At 41.8% G+C, this 19,003-nt stretch overlaps 1 protein-coding gene across 1 annotated transcript in view; it reads left to right on the forward strand.

The window, feature by feature from the left end:
• SV2C (synaptic vesicle glycoprotein 2C) overlaps positions 1-19,003 on the forward strand; it is a 437,234-nt gene that overhangs the window by 396,546 nt on the left and 21,685 nt on the right. Inside the window, exons 6-11 of the mRNA XM_048220957.2 lie at positions 7,750-7,883; positions 8,346-8,435; positions 10,509-10,619; positions 11,065-11,153; positions 14,833-14,991; positions 18,281-18,414. Coding sequence (XP_048076914.2) covers positions 7,750-7,883; positions 8,346-8,435; positions 10,509-10,619; positions 11,065-11,153; positions 14,833-14,991; positions 18,281-18,414 — 717 coding nt within the window. The remainder of the gene's footprint in view (positions 1-7,749; positions 7,884-8,345; positions 8,436-10,508; positions 10,620-11,064; positions 11,154-14,832; positions 14,992-18,280; positions 18,415-19,003) is intronic.

Consider the following 19,003-nt stretch of genomic DNA (forward strand, 5'->3'; position numbering starts at 1 on the left):
CTCCCCTCCCTTGTTTTCTGGATATAATATGTTTTATGTGTCTGTAAAAATGAGATTACTGTTTACACTGTTTGAAAAAGAACTTTCTCACTGAGCAGTGTAACTTGGACATTTTCCAGATCAGTTTAGAAAGATCTACCTCATTCTTTGCAAGTAGTTACATGGTGTGCTTTTCATGGCTATACCATAGTTGATTTAACTTTTCCCCTCACTCTGACTTCTTTTTCTTTCATTTTTTTAACAAATGAGGAGGAGGTGAAAATCTCTGCTATCAGCACTAGAGGCTGTCCAGCTACATCTGGTTCTAAAGTCACAGATGACATTAGATGGATGACAACCTGAGTTTCTAGCCAAGCGTTAATGTTTCACGTGGATTAGACAGTATTTATATTGCAAACCAGTAACCTGTTGAGGGTATAAAACTTTATTTCTGTAGGAATAAAATCAGAAATTTATCTGATCATTGTTCCCTTCCTAAGTGTGTTGCCACTCAAGAAAATGGATTTTGAACTACTTTTCCAAGGAGAGTTTTAGTTGTCTCTGTGCCTTGTGAGTGAAGACCACTGACCAATAAATACAGGCAATTTACTTCTTAGCTACTAAAAACTTGTCTCACATATATGTATTTGTTATTAATACTGATTGCTAATGTTTAAGAACATTGAATCTGTGTCTTGCACCTAAAATCTGCCTTCTTGGGGCACCTGGAGAGCCCCCCCCCCACCCCCGTCGGGCTCCCAGCTCAGCGAGGAGTCTGCTTTTCCCTCTCCCCCCTGCTCGTGCTCTCTCTCTCTCTCTCAAATAAATAAATAAATCTTAAAAAAAAAAAAAAACTGCCTTCTTACCAAAGACTGCATCCTACAAATATTGCAAAACTGGTACTCAAATATAGATCAGTAAAGTATGTGCTCATTCACGAGCGCAACAGCAACTAAGCCCCCCAAAAAAGAGCATGAAAGCCAGCATTCTTCTTCCACATGCATCACATACTTCTGCCTTGGCACCCTGAAAGATCTCAGACAGTCGTGCAACTGGGGAGGCAGCTGGTTTCTGCAGTCCTAGAGCACGTTGGCTTGAGGCTTGTAAATGGCCTTGATTACTATGTGAGATGCATAATGCTCTTATTAGCGCCACACTGATTAGTGCTGTGCAGTAACCGCTTTCTGTAATACCCTAACTGAGGTTCTTCCTTACATGGAATTTACATTATATGTAGATAAATCCCTCAGTATGACATTTTGATGGGTATTTTTTAACAAAGTCCAAAGGACAATTAGAACCACCACCCACACCAAGAATCACTTCTTTTTTTTTTTTTTTATAAGACAAGAAAGGCATGGTGCCAACAGAGGACTCATTTAAGATAATCCATTTTTCTAAGTGCAGATGAGTGTCTAAATGCAATAACCCACTTCCCTAGTTGTATGTGTCCTGGTTTCATATTCTGGTCCTTCATTCCTATTGATGTCTCCCTGCTTCCTACTGGTGGTGGTTTAGGTGTTATATCACTCTCAAATTCAGATGTAAACCATACTGAAATCGAAATGGGGAGGGGTCCCAGGAATTCATGGCTGAATAATTATGGTGGTCAGTGTTCTACCACTTCATTCTTTTATTCATTTTGGATCCAGATAATGGTATTTTAGTTTATCAAAGCATCTGCAGGGCCATTTCTCAAGACTGTCACTGTGTCTGTCCCTCATCTGGGACACAGAATATCATCCATCAGTCTTTGATCCCTTTTCCCAGGGCCATGTCCTAAAAGGGGAGTAGCATTGGTCTCCCTTTCTAGGACTCCCTCCTCCCACTCGAGGGTCATCGTCCCTTTCTCCAGGTCAGATGGTTGTGATATAGAAGGAAAGAGTTAGGGACCAGGTATGGCACAACCTGTCTTGGCTACTTTCATCTACTTCTTAAGTATTGAATTGGATTGTATCTCTAACTTGAATGTTAGAAACTTAAGAATTAGCTCTTTGTTCAGGACCCAAATCAGAAAAGAAATTTCGCTTGGGCTCTGTTGAAAATACTCTTTCAGATAGACACCTCTGCTCCTTCTGTACTCCCACCATACTTTCTTCATAACCTGTTCCAGCATGTGTGGGACTGTTTGTTGTATCTGTTAACTAATCTGCCTCTTCCCCTAGACTGGAACTCCTCGAGGGCAGAAAAGAAGTCTTACTAGCCTCCACTTTGTGGAACATTGTGACTAGCACATGTAGATACTCAATGAAAATATGAATGAATAAACAAAGTAAATTAAGGTGATCACCAGGCAGTAGGGAAATGCAAATTAAAATCATGATGAAATACCATTACACACCTACTAGAATGGCAAAAACAAACAAACAAAAAACAAAAACAAACAAAAAACCCAAACAGACAAAACAGTGGTAGGAAGGATCTGTAGCAGCTGAAAGTATCACACACAAGTGAGGGGAATGTAAAATGATACAGCCATTGTGGAAAACAGTTTGGCAGTTTCTTATAAAACTAAACATAAACTTATCCTATGACTCCACTAACCTGCTCCTTGGTATTTACCCAAGCAAAAAGGAAAACTTTGGGACACAAAGCACCTGACTGAAATGTTGACAGCTGCTTTATTTATAATCACCTAAAACTGGAAACGATCCAGCTGTCCTTCAAATGGTGAGTGAACAAACTGTCATCTAGCCACACAAGGCAGTTGTACTCAGCAGTGAAAAGGAGCAAACTGTTGATAAGTGTAACAATCCACACGGATGGATTATTCTAAGTGTATAAAGCCAGATTGAAAAAGCTGTGTACAGTAGAATTCCATTTAGATGACATCCTGGAAAAGGTAAAACTATAGGGACAGAGAACAGACCAATGGTTATCAGCGGCTAGCAAGGGAGGAAGGGTTGACAGCAAAAGGGCAGCAGGAAGGAATGTTTTGGGGTGATGGAACCAGTCTGCCTCTTGATTATGATGGTAGCTACATGACTATTCATTTATCAAACTCATAGAACTGGTAATCTGAAAAGGTAATAGATTTTACAGTATATAAATTACTAATTTAATTTGAAAAAATAAATCAAGGTTTGCTGTTTAGTGTGAATTTTAAAAATGTCAAAAGAAAACTAGTCTTATTAGCCTGCAGTGATTTGTCATGTGTTCAAATACTCACACAAACGCACTGTGAGAGAGTGTGGGTGTGTTTTCATTTAGCACATGTTTAAGGAGCACCTGTCTATGGACCATGACTTGCTATAGGCACTGAGAATGTATTGGTGGGTAACAAAAGCAGAGTTCCTACTCTCCCAGTGCGGAGAGGGACAGAGAGTAAACGTGTCACCAAATCAATGCAGTTGACAGCTTTGGATATCAGTAAGTGCTGTGGAAACAATAAGACAGGCTTTGGTGACAGAGTGGAATTGAGGGTTTGGCCTCTCTGAAGAGGTAACTTTAAACTGACCTGGAAGGTGGGAAGGAGGCACCAACGTATGCAAATATTCAGGCAGAGCAGTCCTGGCAGGGAAAATACCAAATGCAAAGACAAAGCTTGGTGATGCCGGGGAGATGGGGAGAAGTGGGTGGCTTTGAGGTCTGTTGGAAAGGTGGAGCTTGCGGAGATTGGACCTTGAATGTGGTAAGGGCAAAAGAGGAACTGAAGATGAGGTGTTGGTTTTAGGCATGAATATCTGGGTGGCTGACAATGTATCATTGGCTGAAACAGGAACACTGAAAGAAAAACAAGAGTTTTCTTTGGTAGCAGAGCAGGAAATCAGAAGTTGCATTTGGACACAATAACTCGGAGATGCCCATTAGACACCTCTGTGAAGATGTCAATAGGCAGGTGGAGGTGGGTTTCTGGAGACCTAGAAAGAGGCTATGTGTCAGAGACAGTGGCATACAGATGGTGCTGAAAGTCATAGAAATACACGAGTCTGCCTAGAAAGAACCTATATCCAGAAAACAGGACTGACAATCAATATTTAGGATATACCGACTTTGGAGAGCTAGTGAGAGAAAAAGTCAGCTAAGGAAACTGAAAGAAAACCAATGAGGTGGCGTGTCGTGATGAGGAAGACAAGGGAAAAAGTTCTTCAAAGAGAAGAGAACGGTCAGCTATATGGAATGATGTAGACAATTCGAGTAAGAAGAGGATAGAGAAGTGCCTATTAGATTTGGCAGGACAGATGACCTTGACTGGCATAGCTTCTGTGGACTTGGGGGCAGAAGCCCATTTGGGGTGAGAAAGTGGAGACAGTTGCTCATGACCATTCTTTTGAGAATGGGGACAGAGGAGTAGCATTGCAACTAGAGAGGCATGTGGGGGGCAAGGTAGGGTTTTTTCTTAGATGGCAGAGATGGGTGTGCTGATGGAATGACCCATCGAGTAAGGTGAGAGAACACCATGACGAGAGCTGGAGAGAAGGGACAGGTAATTACAGTTCTGTAATTGAGAGAGAGAAGGAGGAGAGAGAGTCTCAAGGACAGACTGGCCTTGGAATGGTTACAACAGACCAACTGCCAGTGCTCCTGAGGGAAGGCAGAGGGTGCAGACAGGCGCAGGTGGGTGGGGAGATTCAGGAGTGAGAAGGAAAGATGTATGTAGTTCTCTCTGTGTTTGTGTTCTCAAAGAAAACAGGAGGTGGGTGTCAAGTGCAAGGAGTAGAGTAGACTGCTAGAGATTTGAAGAGAGACAGAAGGAGGGGTACAACTGAGTTTTGGAGGCTGGGGAAAAGCATATTGCAAAAAACGGGGAGAGAAAGGAGTGGACCCCACCCCCTTTATATAAAGCAAGAGCACAGTGCGTGTGCGCACACATACACCAAGCAGGGGGCCGGAGCCCCACTTCACAGCTAATGAAGTACAGAAGGATGTGAACCGCAGTGATCAGGCTAAAGTTAGGCTGCTGGGCAGAAGAATCTACCCCTGAAGAAACTGCATTTTAAGCTGAGGAGAGGGAGCCTCTGGACCAGCTAGCTCTCCTCCGGGATTAGATTCAGTTTGTAGTCCAGTTTCCTCCGTGGGCGGAAAACTGCTCAAATGGAATCACATCGCACTCAGTCTCTTCCCCCAGTGATGTGATGTTTGGGAGCAGTGAGAGTGAAGGGCTGTATTTCTAAGACCAGGTGTCAGAAAGGAGACAGGTCATTGGAGATGCCTTCAGAGAAGTCCAAGCAAAAGCCAGGAGCCTGAGGTTTCATAGAGAAGAACTGAACTTCTTTAGTTTAATTGCTGTCAATCATGTAAGCAACAGAGCTGTAACTGCAAAGAGAGGCTATGGCTTTCTTAATGCTGGTGTAAGAAATCACCACAAACTGCCTGGTTTCAAACCACCCAAGTTTATTATCCTAAAATGCTGGAGGTTGGAAGTCTAAATGGGTTTGCAGGGCTCCTGGAGGCGGGAGGGGAGAAGACAGCCCTTGCCTTTTCCAGCTTCTGCAAGCTGCCTACATTCCTTGGCTTGTGGCCCCGGCTACATCTTCCCAGCCAGCACTGCAGCACCTTCAGATGTCTCTCTGAGCTCCCACTTCCCTCGTCACATCTCCTTCTCTCTGTCTGTCTTTTATGAAAAGCTCTTCTACTTATGTAGGTCGGACCTTGCTCTATGATATAATCAGTCTACCTCAAGATCCTTAACTGAATTGCACCTTCAAGGTACCTTTGTCATATAGAGTCACGTGGTCACAGGTCTGGACATGGGGATGAGGACATCTTTGGGCAGGGAGGGAGCCCTGTTCTGGTGCCAGAAGCTTCCAGCTCTATCCACTAGTGTGATGTAATCCTGTGCTGTAGCTTTGCACTTGCTTCACTTAGCCATCTACAGCTTTTCTTTTGGTGTGTTAAACAGTATGATCTAGAGCTTCTAAAAAATAAAAAGATATTCTTTATAAGAAACTTTCAGATCAAATGTGAAGTGAACAGGGGCGCCTGGGTGGCGTAGTCGTTAAGCGTCTGCCTTCAGGCTCAGGGCGTGATCCCAGAGTCCTGGGATCGAGCCCCACATCAGGCTCCTCTGCGGGGAGCCTGCTTCTTCCTCTCCCACTCCCCCTGCTTGTGTTCCCTCCCTCGCTGGCTGTCTCTCTCTCTCTGTCAAATAAATAAATAAAATCTTTTAAAAAAAATGTGAAGTGAACAAGGTATGTTTTCTCTATTCCACCAATTTTTTTTCTGTGGTTTGGATATTTGGGACTTTGGACCTTCTCCTAAAGTTTATGATGTGGTTAATTTACCAATCCATAGAGTATGTATTAAATTCCCAGAAAATGTTTATTAATCATTTGATTGATGTAGCATGTCACTGATGTTTGTATCATTTGTCAACAAATTCTGCATTGATGAGCCAGTGTGCATAGACATGAGGCTGGGTGTGGTACACGACTCTGCTTCAAGTCCGGGTGGAGAAGATGCTGATATGTAATGTCAGCTTTGTGGCCCTGAGGAAGTTACATCACCTTCAGAATCTCACTTGGCTTCTGTGTAAATAATGAATAAATACACTGCTGTCCTGGGGATGCGGTATAAAACACCTGACTTTTGTTCACAAAAGGCCTTATAAATGCCACGTGTTGCTAAAAACTAAAATTTTGTCTCATGAAATTCATGTATGTCTCTATATATTTTCTCTCTGTTTTCAATTAAATTTGATACTCTTCATTATTTCTCTTTTAGAATCACGTTTGAATTTAGCTTTCAGCCATTTTATATTCATTCAAAAATTGGCTTCCTTTTAGTTCTTTTTTTCCCACTGTTATTTAAATTTTATGAATATTATTTTTTACTTATTATTTCATTTCAGCTTTTATTTAGTTCTTACGCTTAGCTTTAACTAGGGGACTATGGCAGTGGGATTCCTGGTTATTCTCAGCAGTTTTCCTTAGTTCTTAAAGAGATTTCTGTTTGTATCCCATTATACTTATTTTCATTATAGTAAAAATACTATTTAGAAATTTTAAATTGTCTTGATCTATTTTATGACATGCGCATATGGAGAGATACCACACCTGCCATTTCTTCACAATTGTACTGGTCAGGGTCCTGGCAGGAAACCAACAACACCCTCACAAGGGATCACTAAAGAGTCATGTGGAAATAATGAAAAGAAACCAATAGGGAATAATAAAGCACTGAGGAGCTAGCAGGAGGAGGGCATCTTGTACCTACCTGTGCCTCAAAGGGCACCAGGAGGGGGTGATTGCCAGAAGCTGACAAGAGCTGTGGCTGTAGGAGAAGGTCCCAGGGGATGAGCATTCCCACTGACAAATCTCCACCCAGCCAGGGGAAGGGAGGAGGGAAGCAAGGGAAAGAAATATCCTGAATGCTGCTCCCACCTTGCCAGACCCAATGGAAGCCAGTGGTCACACGAGCCAGTTGATGCCTCCATACCAGTCCACTTCCCAAAACACAGCAAGAGGGAGGGAAGGGGCAGTGATCTGGAGGAGCAAACAGAACATGTCCCAGCATAGAGGTCTATTGCAAAAAGTATTCCAAATTAATTTATCATGGCCTCTAGAATTCGGTTGTACAGAAACACACATGTACCCCCATACTTAAGCTCTGACCCCTTTGGTTTTTTTCTCTCAACACTGCTATTGGTGGTTGTAAAGTTGAGCTGCTTACTGTGGCTAATGCCCAGATCGGCTCATTCTTCTGTGGATATGAAGACTTAATACATTTGCAGTGTAGACACCTACAGTGATTGGGGGGGGGGGGTCCTTGCTTTCCCAGCAGGCCATCTGAGAGGCGCTCTCCTTCACTCTTCCATTCTTTCTTTTCTAGGGTGGAGCTTCAGCATGGGGTCAGCTTACCAGTTTCACAGTTGGCGTGTGTTCGTGATAGTCTGTGCGCTGCCCTGTGTCTCCTCAGTGGTGGCCCTCACATTCATGCCTGAAAGCCCACGGTTCTTGTTGGAGGTAACATGTATTACTATGAATATTCAAGGGAGCCACACACATTGGAAAAAGTTCCTTGTTAATTCTAGCAAAGTGTGTTTGCCTCTTTGGGAAGTACGTTTTCCCTGCTACCATGGAACCCTGAAGGGGTTGGCTCATGGAGACAGGCTCTAAAAGACAAGTGTGTGAAAAAGCTGCCTCGTGGCCAGAAAGCGCTAATGCTCTTCCTCAAGCAAGTAACTTCTCACTCCGTGAAAAGACTTTGTCCTACTTTTTTATACATGAAATTTTAGTAGCCAGAGATGCTATTTCGAGTTCTAGGCACATCCATTGAACTGCTCACGTACTTAAGGAGACCCAGTGGGATATCCCATTTGTGCAATTACACCCCATTTGCTCTGACAACACAAGATGGTTATTGGAAAATCAGGGAGTATGAGTGTTTTTACTTTTAGCCCTTCATGGTTGGTTCGCATTTCTTAGGTTGGAAAACACGATGAAGCGTGGATGATCCTGAAATTAATTCATGACACAAACATGAGAGCGCGGGGTCAGCCTGAGAAAGTCTTCTCGGTGAGTACCTGCTTCTCAGTGATTCTTCTACGCCAAGGGCAGGGAAACCTTTTCTGAAAAGGCCGGATTGTAAATTTTTCTCTCTACACCAGCTACGCTTGTCTTTCGGTTCCTCATATTCCCACTTCACGTAGACATGTTGCACTCACTGGCTCTGTGTGTGCCATTCGCTCTGCATGGAATGTTCTTATGTCCCTGTTACCAAGTCTATTCTCAGTGGGGAAGGCCAGTCTAAAGCAGTGAAAATTGGATGGATGGAATTTTTTGGAAGGAACAATGGTTTAAATCTTTTTACATAGGCAGTCATTCAATTAGACTAATAATGTTTTGTCTGAAGTAGCTTTAGGCAGACATACAGTAAGACATAAGGGGGACATAAATAAGATCTTCAGGGTTTTATAAATAACATCAACTATAGGTGTTAAAGCATATGAAGCAGTCCCTCATTAAATAGTCCACTGACATTTATTTATTTCATTTTTATTTAGGAAACACATTTTTCATAATGTAAATATAGACTTAGTTTGGCCTTTACCTAAATCATCACACATTCTTCATTAGCAAAAATTTTTATGCAATGTAATGGAAAAATGAAGGTCGGTAATGAATGTCCTTCATTGAGGACCTGGAAGTCTTTGAATAGGCCCATCTTTTAAGCAGATGCACAACAGAGGATGAATTTTTTTAAATTAAAGGATCATAAGGCTGGAGGAATCTTGAGGCATCATCTAGATACTCAATGTCACCTAACCCTTCTTAGCCAGGTGAGGAAAAATCCTTTACCAAAGGCATCTTCTGTGAAGGTGAGTCTTTCCAGGGCCTCACTGTGCTACTTACCTGCTTTTTCTTCCAGAATGTTTGAGTTACCAAATTCACACATGGTCATCCATGTTGTTACTCAATTAGGTGAGAACAGGAAGAAATAGTCTCAAAGAATGGGTAATCTCAGAGTCATTTATTATGTGACTTTCAAAGTCATTACACAATTCCACCATGACAAATTTGTCTTTTTCCTTATTGTGCCTACAACACAGTGAATCTGCATGCATTCCTCCAAACCCTCCTTTTTAAGCCCTTCTTCTTATGCCCCTACCTTAAATATTGTTTTACAGGACTCTGTTTTTAGCAATTTCTCTTTTAACCTTATATATTTTCCTTAGCTGATTCCAGCTATCTCGTAATGGACAATTCTTCTGAGCTCCAGACATACATGTCAAAGGCCTTTATGGACATCTTTCTATGTTCTTCCCAATCTGAATTTCTAAGTCTGAACTTAGCACCTTAAAAGTCTTCAAGCTGCTTCTTTTTACTAAATTCTATCAGAAGATACCACCAGTACCACCAAACTGGAAAACCTTAGAACTACCCTATTTCTTTCAACCCTTTATCCCCATAATATTGAAGGAATCACTCTGTCCTATTATTTCCATCCTAAATATCACTCATTTTTCCTTACTTTTGACCTTACTGCCACTGATTTCTTTCAGCCCTCATGACTCACTGCCCCCTGGCCTTGGACTGTTTTTCAGGAATCCAGAAGTCTTTGTAGTTGGCCAGGACCTTGTTTTCTCTCACAACTCAAGATGTTTGCACATGGTAGCTCTCACGCTTGGAATGGCCTCCAAGTGGTTTACATACATGACAAATGACCTACTTCTCCATAAGTCCTAGCTCAGATTCAGTCCCTGAAGGCTTCTCTCATTCCCAAGTCAACTTGGGTGTTCTGTAAAATACATCTCTCCCATCCAGTATAGATCTCCATTAGAGGTTTTTTTCTTTGTATGGTAATGCTGAGAGTATGTGATATTTTGTTTGCATTTCCATCATCTAGTGCTGGACCTGGTACTCAGTGGGTGACCATGAATGAATGAACAAACAAACAAACATTGATGAGTAGAGAAGAAGAAGCCTCCCAAAACTAATATGTTGAGTAATAAGAACACCTCTGTGATTTAAAAAAAATCTAGAGTATCACAAAATAATGCCTACATGTAATCCATGGAGGATTTCAAAACAAATGATAGGCCTTCAGAGAAGAGAACTCAGCACTTGGCATTGTGTTGCTTTCTACAGGTCCACAGAATCAAAACCCCCAAACAAATAGATGAGCTGATTGAAATTGAGAGTGACACAGGGACGTGGTACAAAAGGTGTTTTGTCCGGATCCGCACGGAACTCTATGGAGTAAGTAATAGACCCGCCCTGAGCGCTGGCCAACATGTCGTCTTTACAATTGGTCAGAAGCAGGGTTTATTGTGACCATTCCATGAGTGGGGCTGTGCCCCCTTCTGTCCGGGACACCTTATTTTCCTGCACTGGGACCAGGTGAAAGGACCCCCCTGAGATAAGTGGGCTAGCCAAGACATTCTATCTTTGGGAAGGGAAGGTGCTAGGCAAGAAGTCTTGTCAGGGCTGGGACACACTGAAGTTTTAAGTTACTTTATCCATTGGCTTCCAGGAAGCTAAAAAAGTGAAACTTGCAGTATTTGGTTTCCTAGAGCCTTCAGCCTTGACATTTGAAGTTCCAATGAATCTGGCTGAAAGAAGTGTTTTTATAATTGGTGAAGGGGATTGGGGAGTGGGTCACTGCATAACCACACAAGGAAACTAACTCTTTAATATTTCACAGATTTGGTTGACTTTCATGAGATGTTTCAACTACCCAGTCAGGGAAAATACAATAAAGCTTACAATTGTTTGGTTCACCCTGTCCTTTGGGTAAGTAATATTTCAGTTCTTGGTGAGTGAAATCTTTACATTTCCACACGGTAACTTCCAGTCACACGGCTCTCCTTTCTTACACTGTTTGATGCTGTTAATATGTTAGGAAAGATTTTTTCTTTATTTCAGTTTAGATTTGCCGACCATGATAGTTTTTATATATGACTTACCTTATTTTGTCTTAATGCTGGGTGGCGAAACCAATAGTCCTTGGAAAGTCTGACGAGACTGTGGGTGATTTGCTCCCCGTGGCTTCTCCACCTTCCTCTCCTTGTTTGCTCGGCACCAGCCACACTGGCCTCCTTGCTTTTGTTTGAACATGCCAGAACGTTCCCCTCTCAGGGAACTGTCTTGGCACTGCTCCCCAGATATCGCCCAGCTCATTTCCTCACGTCTTTAAGACTTGGCTCAGGTGTCACCTTCTCAGGGTCACCTTCCGTAAGCACTTCCTTAACTGCAGCCCCTCAGCACTCCCTACCCCCTCCTCAGCCCTATTATTCCCCTAGAGCACCTTCCATCTTCTAATATACAAAACATTTCTTTGTTCTGTAGAGAATAAAGCTCTGTCTCCCCCTCTGTGGAAGCTCTGTGAGAACAGGGGTTTTAAACTATTTTGTTCACTGCTATGTGCCCCGGCACATGGTAAGTGTTCAATAAGTAGTTACTGAATGAATAAAACCACCATATATGTGTTCTAAGAAAAGAGGAGGTGGGAAGAAAATATCAGAATTTTATTTGCTAATGGCTTTAGAATATTTGTGTCCAACTCTATTTTGCATAATTTACTGTTTAAAAGAGGCAATTAGATAATACCCTACACTTTCAGGTCAGTTGGCTCTTAACGCCCTAGTAGAGCCCAACATGTACACTGCAGATTCTATCTGTAAACATGCCTAAATTAAAACAGGTGAGTGGTCAGAGATGGTCGATCTTTCATAGTGCCATGAGGGGTAGTAAAAGGAGAGACAAGGCAAGTGTGGATCAGAAGACCTAAGGCCTCACTCTGCTCTGTGACTTGGAGACACTATCAAGTTTTATTTCCTTATTTCCAAGTTAAGAGGGTTGATTCAGAATATGTAAAGTAATTCCCACTCAAGTTCTAGAAGACACATCAATCAATGAAGGCAGAGAAGGCTAAAAAGTATCTACTCTGTACTAAACACTCAACTAGGTACAAAGATAAGTAGTCAAAAGTTCTACTCTTGATGTGGAGATTTACATGGTAATATCTGGTTTGCTTTTATTTTGTTATTTATTGCTGACCACATTTTAAGCTTTGTGGTTTCCACAGTGCCTCGCATTTGATGATATTCAGTGAATGTTCACTGAATAAATAAAAAATTAGCTGAAACTCCTCCATGTCATTGATGATGTGTGTTCCAGGCTAGCGTGCTTACCTCGTTGTTGCCACTTCCGAAGACTTTTGTCCTGAGTGTATGAGTAGAGAGCAGTGTGGTAGATGTTCTATTCCTGAGTCATTTCTGATTTAACGGCCACCACTCACACCCCCACAGTGATTCAGTCATGGTCTATGGAAGGAAGGGGTTGGACATCTATGGAATCGTAAGGCAGAGATGTTCTAGAAATCCTGATGGCAGTGGTGATGATCAACACTGAATAATCTTTTGAGCACTCACTATCTGCGAGGCACTGTGCATCCCGTTTAACCAGAGTCAGGCAGGTGGTACTGTCATGGCTCTGATATTAGAGACGGGACACTTCAGGCTGAGGTGAGTGTGCATCAGAAGAATCACCTGGAGGACTGCACCTCCACAGTTTCTGAGGCAGCCGTTCTGGATGGCACTGGAGAGTACATTTGTAACAAGTTTTCAGGCAATGCTGGGCTCGTCCAGAGATCCTACTTGGGGAACCACCAACTTAGAGCAGCAACCTCTATAGAAATAAAATGCAAGCCACATATGTCATTTTAAATCTCCTAGTGGCCACACGAAAGAAAATAAAAAGAAACAGATGAAATTTATTTTAATAATATACTTTATTTAGCTCATTATGTCCAAAGTAGTATAATTTCAACATATAATCAATATAAAAGTGATTAATGACTTAATTTTACATTCTTTTTTTCATAAGTCTCCAGATTTGGTATTTTATACTTAGAGCAGATCTCATTCGGACTAGCCACATTTTTTTAAGTTTTTATTCGAACTCCATTTGGTTAACACACAGTATAATATTAGTTTCAGATGTACAACATAGTGATTCAACATTTCCATACAATACCCGGTGCTTATCACAGCAAACACACTCCTTAATCCCCGTCACCTATTTCATCCATTCCTCCCCCTCCCGTGCCCACCTCCCCTCTGGTAATCATCAGTTCTCTGTAATTAAGAGTCTCTTTCTTGATTTTCCTCTCTTTCTTTTTTTTTCCTTTGCTTGTTTATTTTGTTTCTTAAATCCCACATATAATTAAATCATATGGTATTTATCTTTCTCTGACTGACTTATTTCACTTAGGATAATACTCTCTAGCTCTATCCACATTATTGCAAATGGCAAGATGTCATTCATTTTTATAGCCGAGTAATATTCCATTTATATGTACATATATGTATACACACACATACACACACACACACCACATCTTCTTTATCCATTCATCAGTCAATGGACATTGGGCTCTTTCCATAATTTGTCTACTGTAGATAATGCTGCTATAAACATCAGGGTGCTTGTATCCCTTTAAATTTGTATTTTTGTATTCTCTGGGTAAATACCCGAATTGCTGGATCAGAGGCATTTTTCCAAAGAAGACATACGAATGGCCAACAGACATATGAAAATGCACCATCACTGATCATGAGGGAAATACAAATCAAAACTACAATGAGATATCACCTTACACCTGTCAGAATGGCTAAAATCAGCATAAGAAAGAACAGATGTTGGAGAGGATGAACAGAAAGGGGAGCCTTCCTGCACTGTTGGTGGCAATGCAAACTGGTGCAGCCACTCTGGCAAACAGTATGGAGCTTCCGCAAAAAGTTAAAAATAGAGCTACCCAGGACCCAGCAACGGCACTAGCCACATTTCAACTGCTCAGTAGCCACATGTGGTTAGTGGCTACTATACTAAAGAGCACAGCAGAGTGACTGAGCTGTCACCTGCTAGAATCGTACAGAAGAGGGTAAGGCAGAAAGTGAAAATAACCTGGACTTTCAGATAATAACCCAAATGACCCTTTCCCCAGCCTTGAACCACTTGAGAAATGGATCTCTACCCTCAGGCTAACAGTATCACAGTACTGTAGAAAGCGAGAAATAGTCCCCATTAGTAAAGAGGTCATTCTTTAATAGTACTCAGTGTTTTTGGACCCCAGGAGTTTGTACCACCAGACTAGGGGACGGGGTTCCCCAGTGAAGCCTGGGGTGATAAGAAAAAACATCAGGGTCAGGAAGCCCTGTGTTGGTATATGATGCATGTCCCTGCCCAAAGGCAGAGTGCAGGACTCCCATCCCTGGGGCTTCCCAGGCCGTCTCTCTGACGGGGAGGGGGCAGTACAGATGATGGCTCAATGATTCCTCATGTTGCAGGGAGCTGATCAGAATCACAAGTGCTTCTCCAGGAACCCCTGCCTCTCTGAAAATGTCAGGGGGGCAGTCACTGAACAGGTGCACTGATACCCATACACACTCCCGTTTCTTTGTCTTTGCAGGTACTATGGATTATCTGTGTGGTTCCCTGATGTCATTAAACATCTGCAGTCGAACGTGTTGCCCATTGAAAAGATTGAGAGAGAAAAATTTTCAAATTTAGGTGTTAACTTTACAATGGCAAATCAGTTGCACATGGGAGCGGAATACGAGAATGGCAGGTCCGGAAACTTCGAAATAACTTAATCTGCTATCTGTTCTGAAAAACGTCTTTCTTCCTAACCTTCACTGCACAGAATCATGCACTGTTGTTTGCTTGTTTTTATTGTTGTTGCTGTTATTTTTTAGTTTGTACATTAGTAATTTTCAAACTGAATTTAAACACTTCCAAATGGGCTTTTAAAAGAAAGGGTATATGTGTATCAGTACTTGACTTAAAACTGCTTCTGAAACCGTCGCTTCACATTTGTGAAGTAGCAGAATTAACTGGTATGAAAAGAAAATTTAGAGAGACGCTGGAAAGCCACAGAAATAAGTCACAGAAGAGAAGAGTGAGGAGTATGAGGAAATAAGATGGGTAATGGTGTTACTTAATTCAGAGAGGGGACCCAAAGTGTAACTTGATGCCTGTCTCCTACCCCTGAGAAAGGGGACCACTTTTCAGAAGCCCTTCCTTCTCCACTAGGCTGAATCAAGAAGTAGTGTTACATTGTATCAGGAAGATTTCCCTTAGAGAACAGGAATGATTCCCCAAAGTTCAGGGCTTTGAAAATACGGAATAAGTTAGCAAAGGACGTTTTTGAAGGTGGAATCTAGAATGCATCTTTTTTTTTTTTTAAAGGTTTTATTTATTTATTTGACAGACTGAGAGAGAGCATGAGCACAAGCAGGGTGAGTGGCAGGCAGAGGAAGAGGTAAAGCAGGCTCCCCACAGCAGGGAGCCTCACATGGGCCTCGATCCTAGAACCCTGGGATCATGACCTCAGCCGAAGGCAGACACTTAACCAACTGAGCCACCCAGGAGCCCTGGAATGCTTCTTGATAAGGAGAGAGAACTGGCTCAGGAAGGTGGTTCCAGTGCATTCTTTCAGGGAGGGAAAGGGACAAACAAAGCCGTTTGTTTCTATCCATAAGTTGTTTTCTGAACAAATAATGGCTGATGTGAGCTCCTGATGGTTTACATCATTTTAGGAAATTGTACCAAACGCAGAACTGGTAAAAGTAAAAATTATAAAAAACTGAACAAAGTTCTTCAGGGCAAAACCACTTGGAAGGATGAAAAAGAATTCTATAGGATGCTTACGGTTTGTATAATGAAAGGGAGAATTATGAAGTAGGAGATAATTGTTTAAATTGGCAGTTGCGCGAGGGGCCTAATCCTTATGCAAGCCATGTAGGATCGCTTTCACTCTCCCACATAAAATACCAGCCCGAGTCTGCGCTTGTTTTACCACGGAAACCTTAGAGTCACGTGCTCTGTAATGGTAGGGTAAACATTTACTTCATTTATTTTTAAAAGTATTGTTACTCCATTAGAAACGTCTGATATGTTTGTGTCTCTGACATATTTTGAATGACGCTTGTTAAAGTTCTAAGCTGACTCTTCAGTCACCACTAGGAAATTTTTTACATTAGCAATATAAGGATTAACCATTTTAATAGTATTAAAATCCCTGTGAAACATATATATTTATTTTAGAAGGTGTTAGAATTTTTATTCATTTTTTTGTTTGTCTTTCAGGGAAATGTGAAATGCCACTAGCGAACTCATTTTTTACAAAGAGCTTTTCTACTCAATATCATAAAATGGCACCTCTTTTCAAGGCCGTGTTACTGCTCTGGATGGAATAGCCTCCGGGGTAGACTCTCGGGAAACAAACCAAAGGTGTAGAGTAGTGTGTGTCCTTTGCTCGCGCTCTATGAACAGAGTGCTCCTCAAGAGTACACGGGAAAGTGGCCACACTGGCCATCTCTGGGCGAAAGAACTGGGAGGCTCGGAGATGGCTAGGAAAAGACTTATTTTATCCTTTTTCGGTGTTTTCAATTCTGTACCCTGTGTACTCGGGCTATATATTATCCATTCATAAAAAACCTAAAATGGTTTTCCCTTTCTAAATTCAGTTTTATTTCAGAAAATTGATAATATTCTTAAAATGTGCCACTATTGGGGCGGCTGGGTGGCTAAGTTGGTTAAGGTCCTGATCTCAGGGTCGTGAGAGCAAGTCCCATGTCATGCTCTGCACTCAGTGTGGAGCTAGTTTAGGATTCTCTCTCCCTCTCCTTCTGCCCCTACCCTGCTCACTCATTCTCTCTCTCTCTCTCAAAAAAAAAAAAAAAAAAAAAGCCATTATTTACCCTTCTTTAATGGAGAAATGTACGGTTTAGATGGTTTTACTCCAGACCCCTGGAGTAGAGGTTGAAATAAGATTACTTTTTAAGATGGTGGTGTGTTAGGCCACAGCGCACTTCAAGCTGATAAGAACAATCAGGCATTAAGGTGAGAACAATTTTGAAAGTACTAAAGGGTCTTATAGCTTTTAAGTCAGTCAGCTTGCTTGCCTGGGATGCGCAGACCCTTTCTGCCCTGAGTGGTATTTGGTGTAGTAACTTATTCTCCATTTGAACAAGCATTCTCCTCTCAGTGACTGGCTAAGTATATGTTCATGGTCTCTCAGTAACTTACTGAGACACAATGATGACTATCGATCCATGTTTTCTGGGAGTTCTTACCAACACAGACAGATCTGAGTTGCAGACTCTTTTAAGATGTTAGGATCATCATGACTGTTATCATCTCACCATCTAGAATCCCCCCCTTGCAGCACCCAAAAAGGTATCTGAGCAGGTTTCATTATTCTATGCTTTTCCACAAATAAGCAGAGCTCTCTCATCACGCTGCTTGGTTCAAGGAAGACCTGTTGGCTTTGAGAAGAAAAATATTCATAGAAAGTAGAGTGACCTATGAGTTTCTTTCTATGAGCCCCAGGTCCATCATTCCTCACATAAATGAAGCAGAATTCTCATGTTCTCTCTTCAGAATCACCAGAAATCCCTGTATAAGAATGAAGCCTTGAATTTTTAGCTTAGGAAACAGACTTTCATAAAGAGTGAGCATGGGAGCACATTCTTAAGTTAGAGCCATTTAACCTCAAATAGAGAATTTTCAAATAAAGGCATATGATCAAGAGCAAGAGGGTAGGATTGAAAAATAAGGAATCGGTAGCCACAGTTAATCTCCAAACTCTCTACCTTCAGTAGCATCCTCCACAGTCTTTTACCAACATTGCCAAAGCTAAATGAAGTTATCTTGAATGCCAGCTCTTCTGCTGGAAAATAATATCGGTGAGCCAGGAGATAGCCAAAGGACAGGCTGCATGAGGAAAGGGGGGGAATCTAAGAGCCTAGAAGATCTGGAGGCTAATGTCTTTCTGGAGAGTCTGTGGTGGACAGATCTCTCAACCCTGCTGGACACAGTCATTGATAAGAATTTTTCTCTGTGTGTTTTGGCAGATTTGTAGGAATGAAGTTCAAATCTGTAACTTTCAAAGATTCACTGTTTAAGGCCTGCGTCTTTGAGAATGTGACTTCAGTGAACACCTACTTCAAGAACTGCACATTTATTGACACTGTTTTTGATAACACAGGTAGGTGTGCTACTTAGCTCTACCTGGGGCCTCTTCACATGGCCCAGTTCTAGGCAGAAACCTGATACGTTGTGATAGTGTGGGCACAGGCTTATGGGGAAAGTAGATATTGAAGTATAAAGGAATGGATTTCCTTAATCAGGTTGGATCATAGTTAAGCTTTTATTATTGGTCTCTGTCAGATTTAATGCAACTGGGACTTGCTGAAGTTCCGAGTTAAAAACAAAAACAAAAAAAAACTTGGGGCACCTGGGTGGCTCAGTCGGTTGAGCATCCAGCTCTTGATATTGGCTCAGATCATGATCCCATGGTCATGAGATTGAGTCCGGTGTCAGACTCCACACTGAGCATGGAGCCTGTTTAAAATTGTCTCTCTCTCCCTCTGCCCCACCCCCACCCACCCTGCTCACGTGTGTGTACAATTTCTCTCTCTGTCTAAAAAAAATATATATATATATATATATATCCTTTGAGTAATTTTTTTAAAGATTTTATTTATTTATTTGAGAAACAGAGCACAGGTGGGTGGAGGGGCAGTGGGAGAAACAGACACCCCGCTGATCAAGGAACCTAACAAGGGTCTCAGTCT

This window comes from Ursus arctos, unplaced genomic scaffold, assembly GCF_023065955.2.
Source record: "Ursus arctos isolate Adak ecotype North America unplaced genomic scaffold, UrsArc2.0 scaffold_5, whole genome shotgun sequence".
NCBI classification, from domain to species: Eukaryota; Metazoa; Chordata; class Mammalia; order Carnivora; family Ursidae; genus Ursus; species Ursus arctos.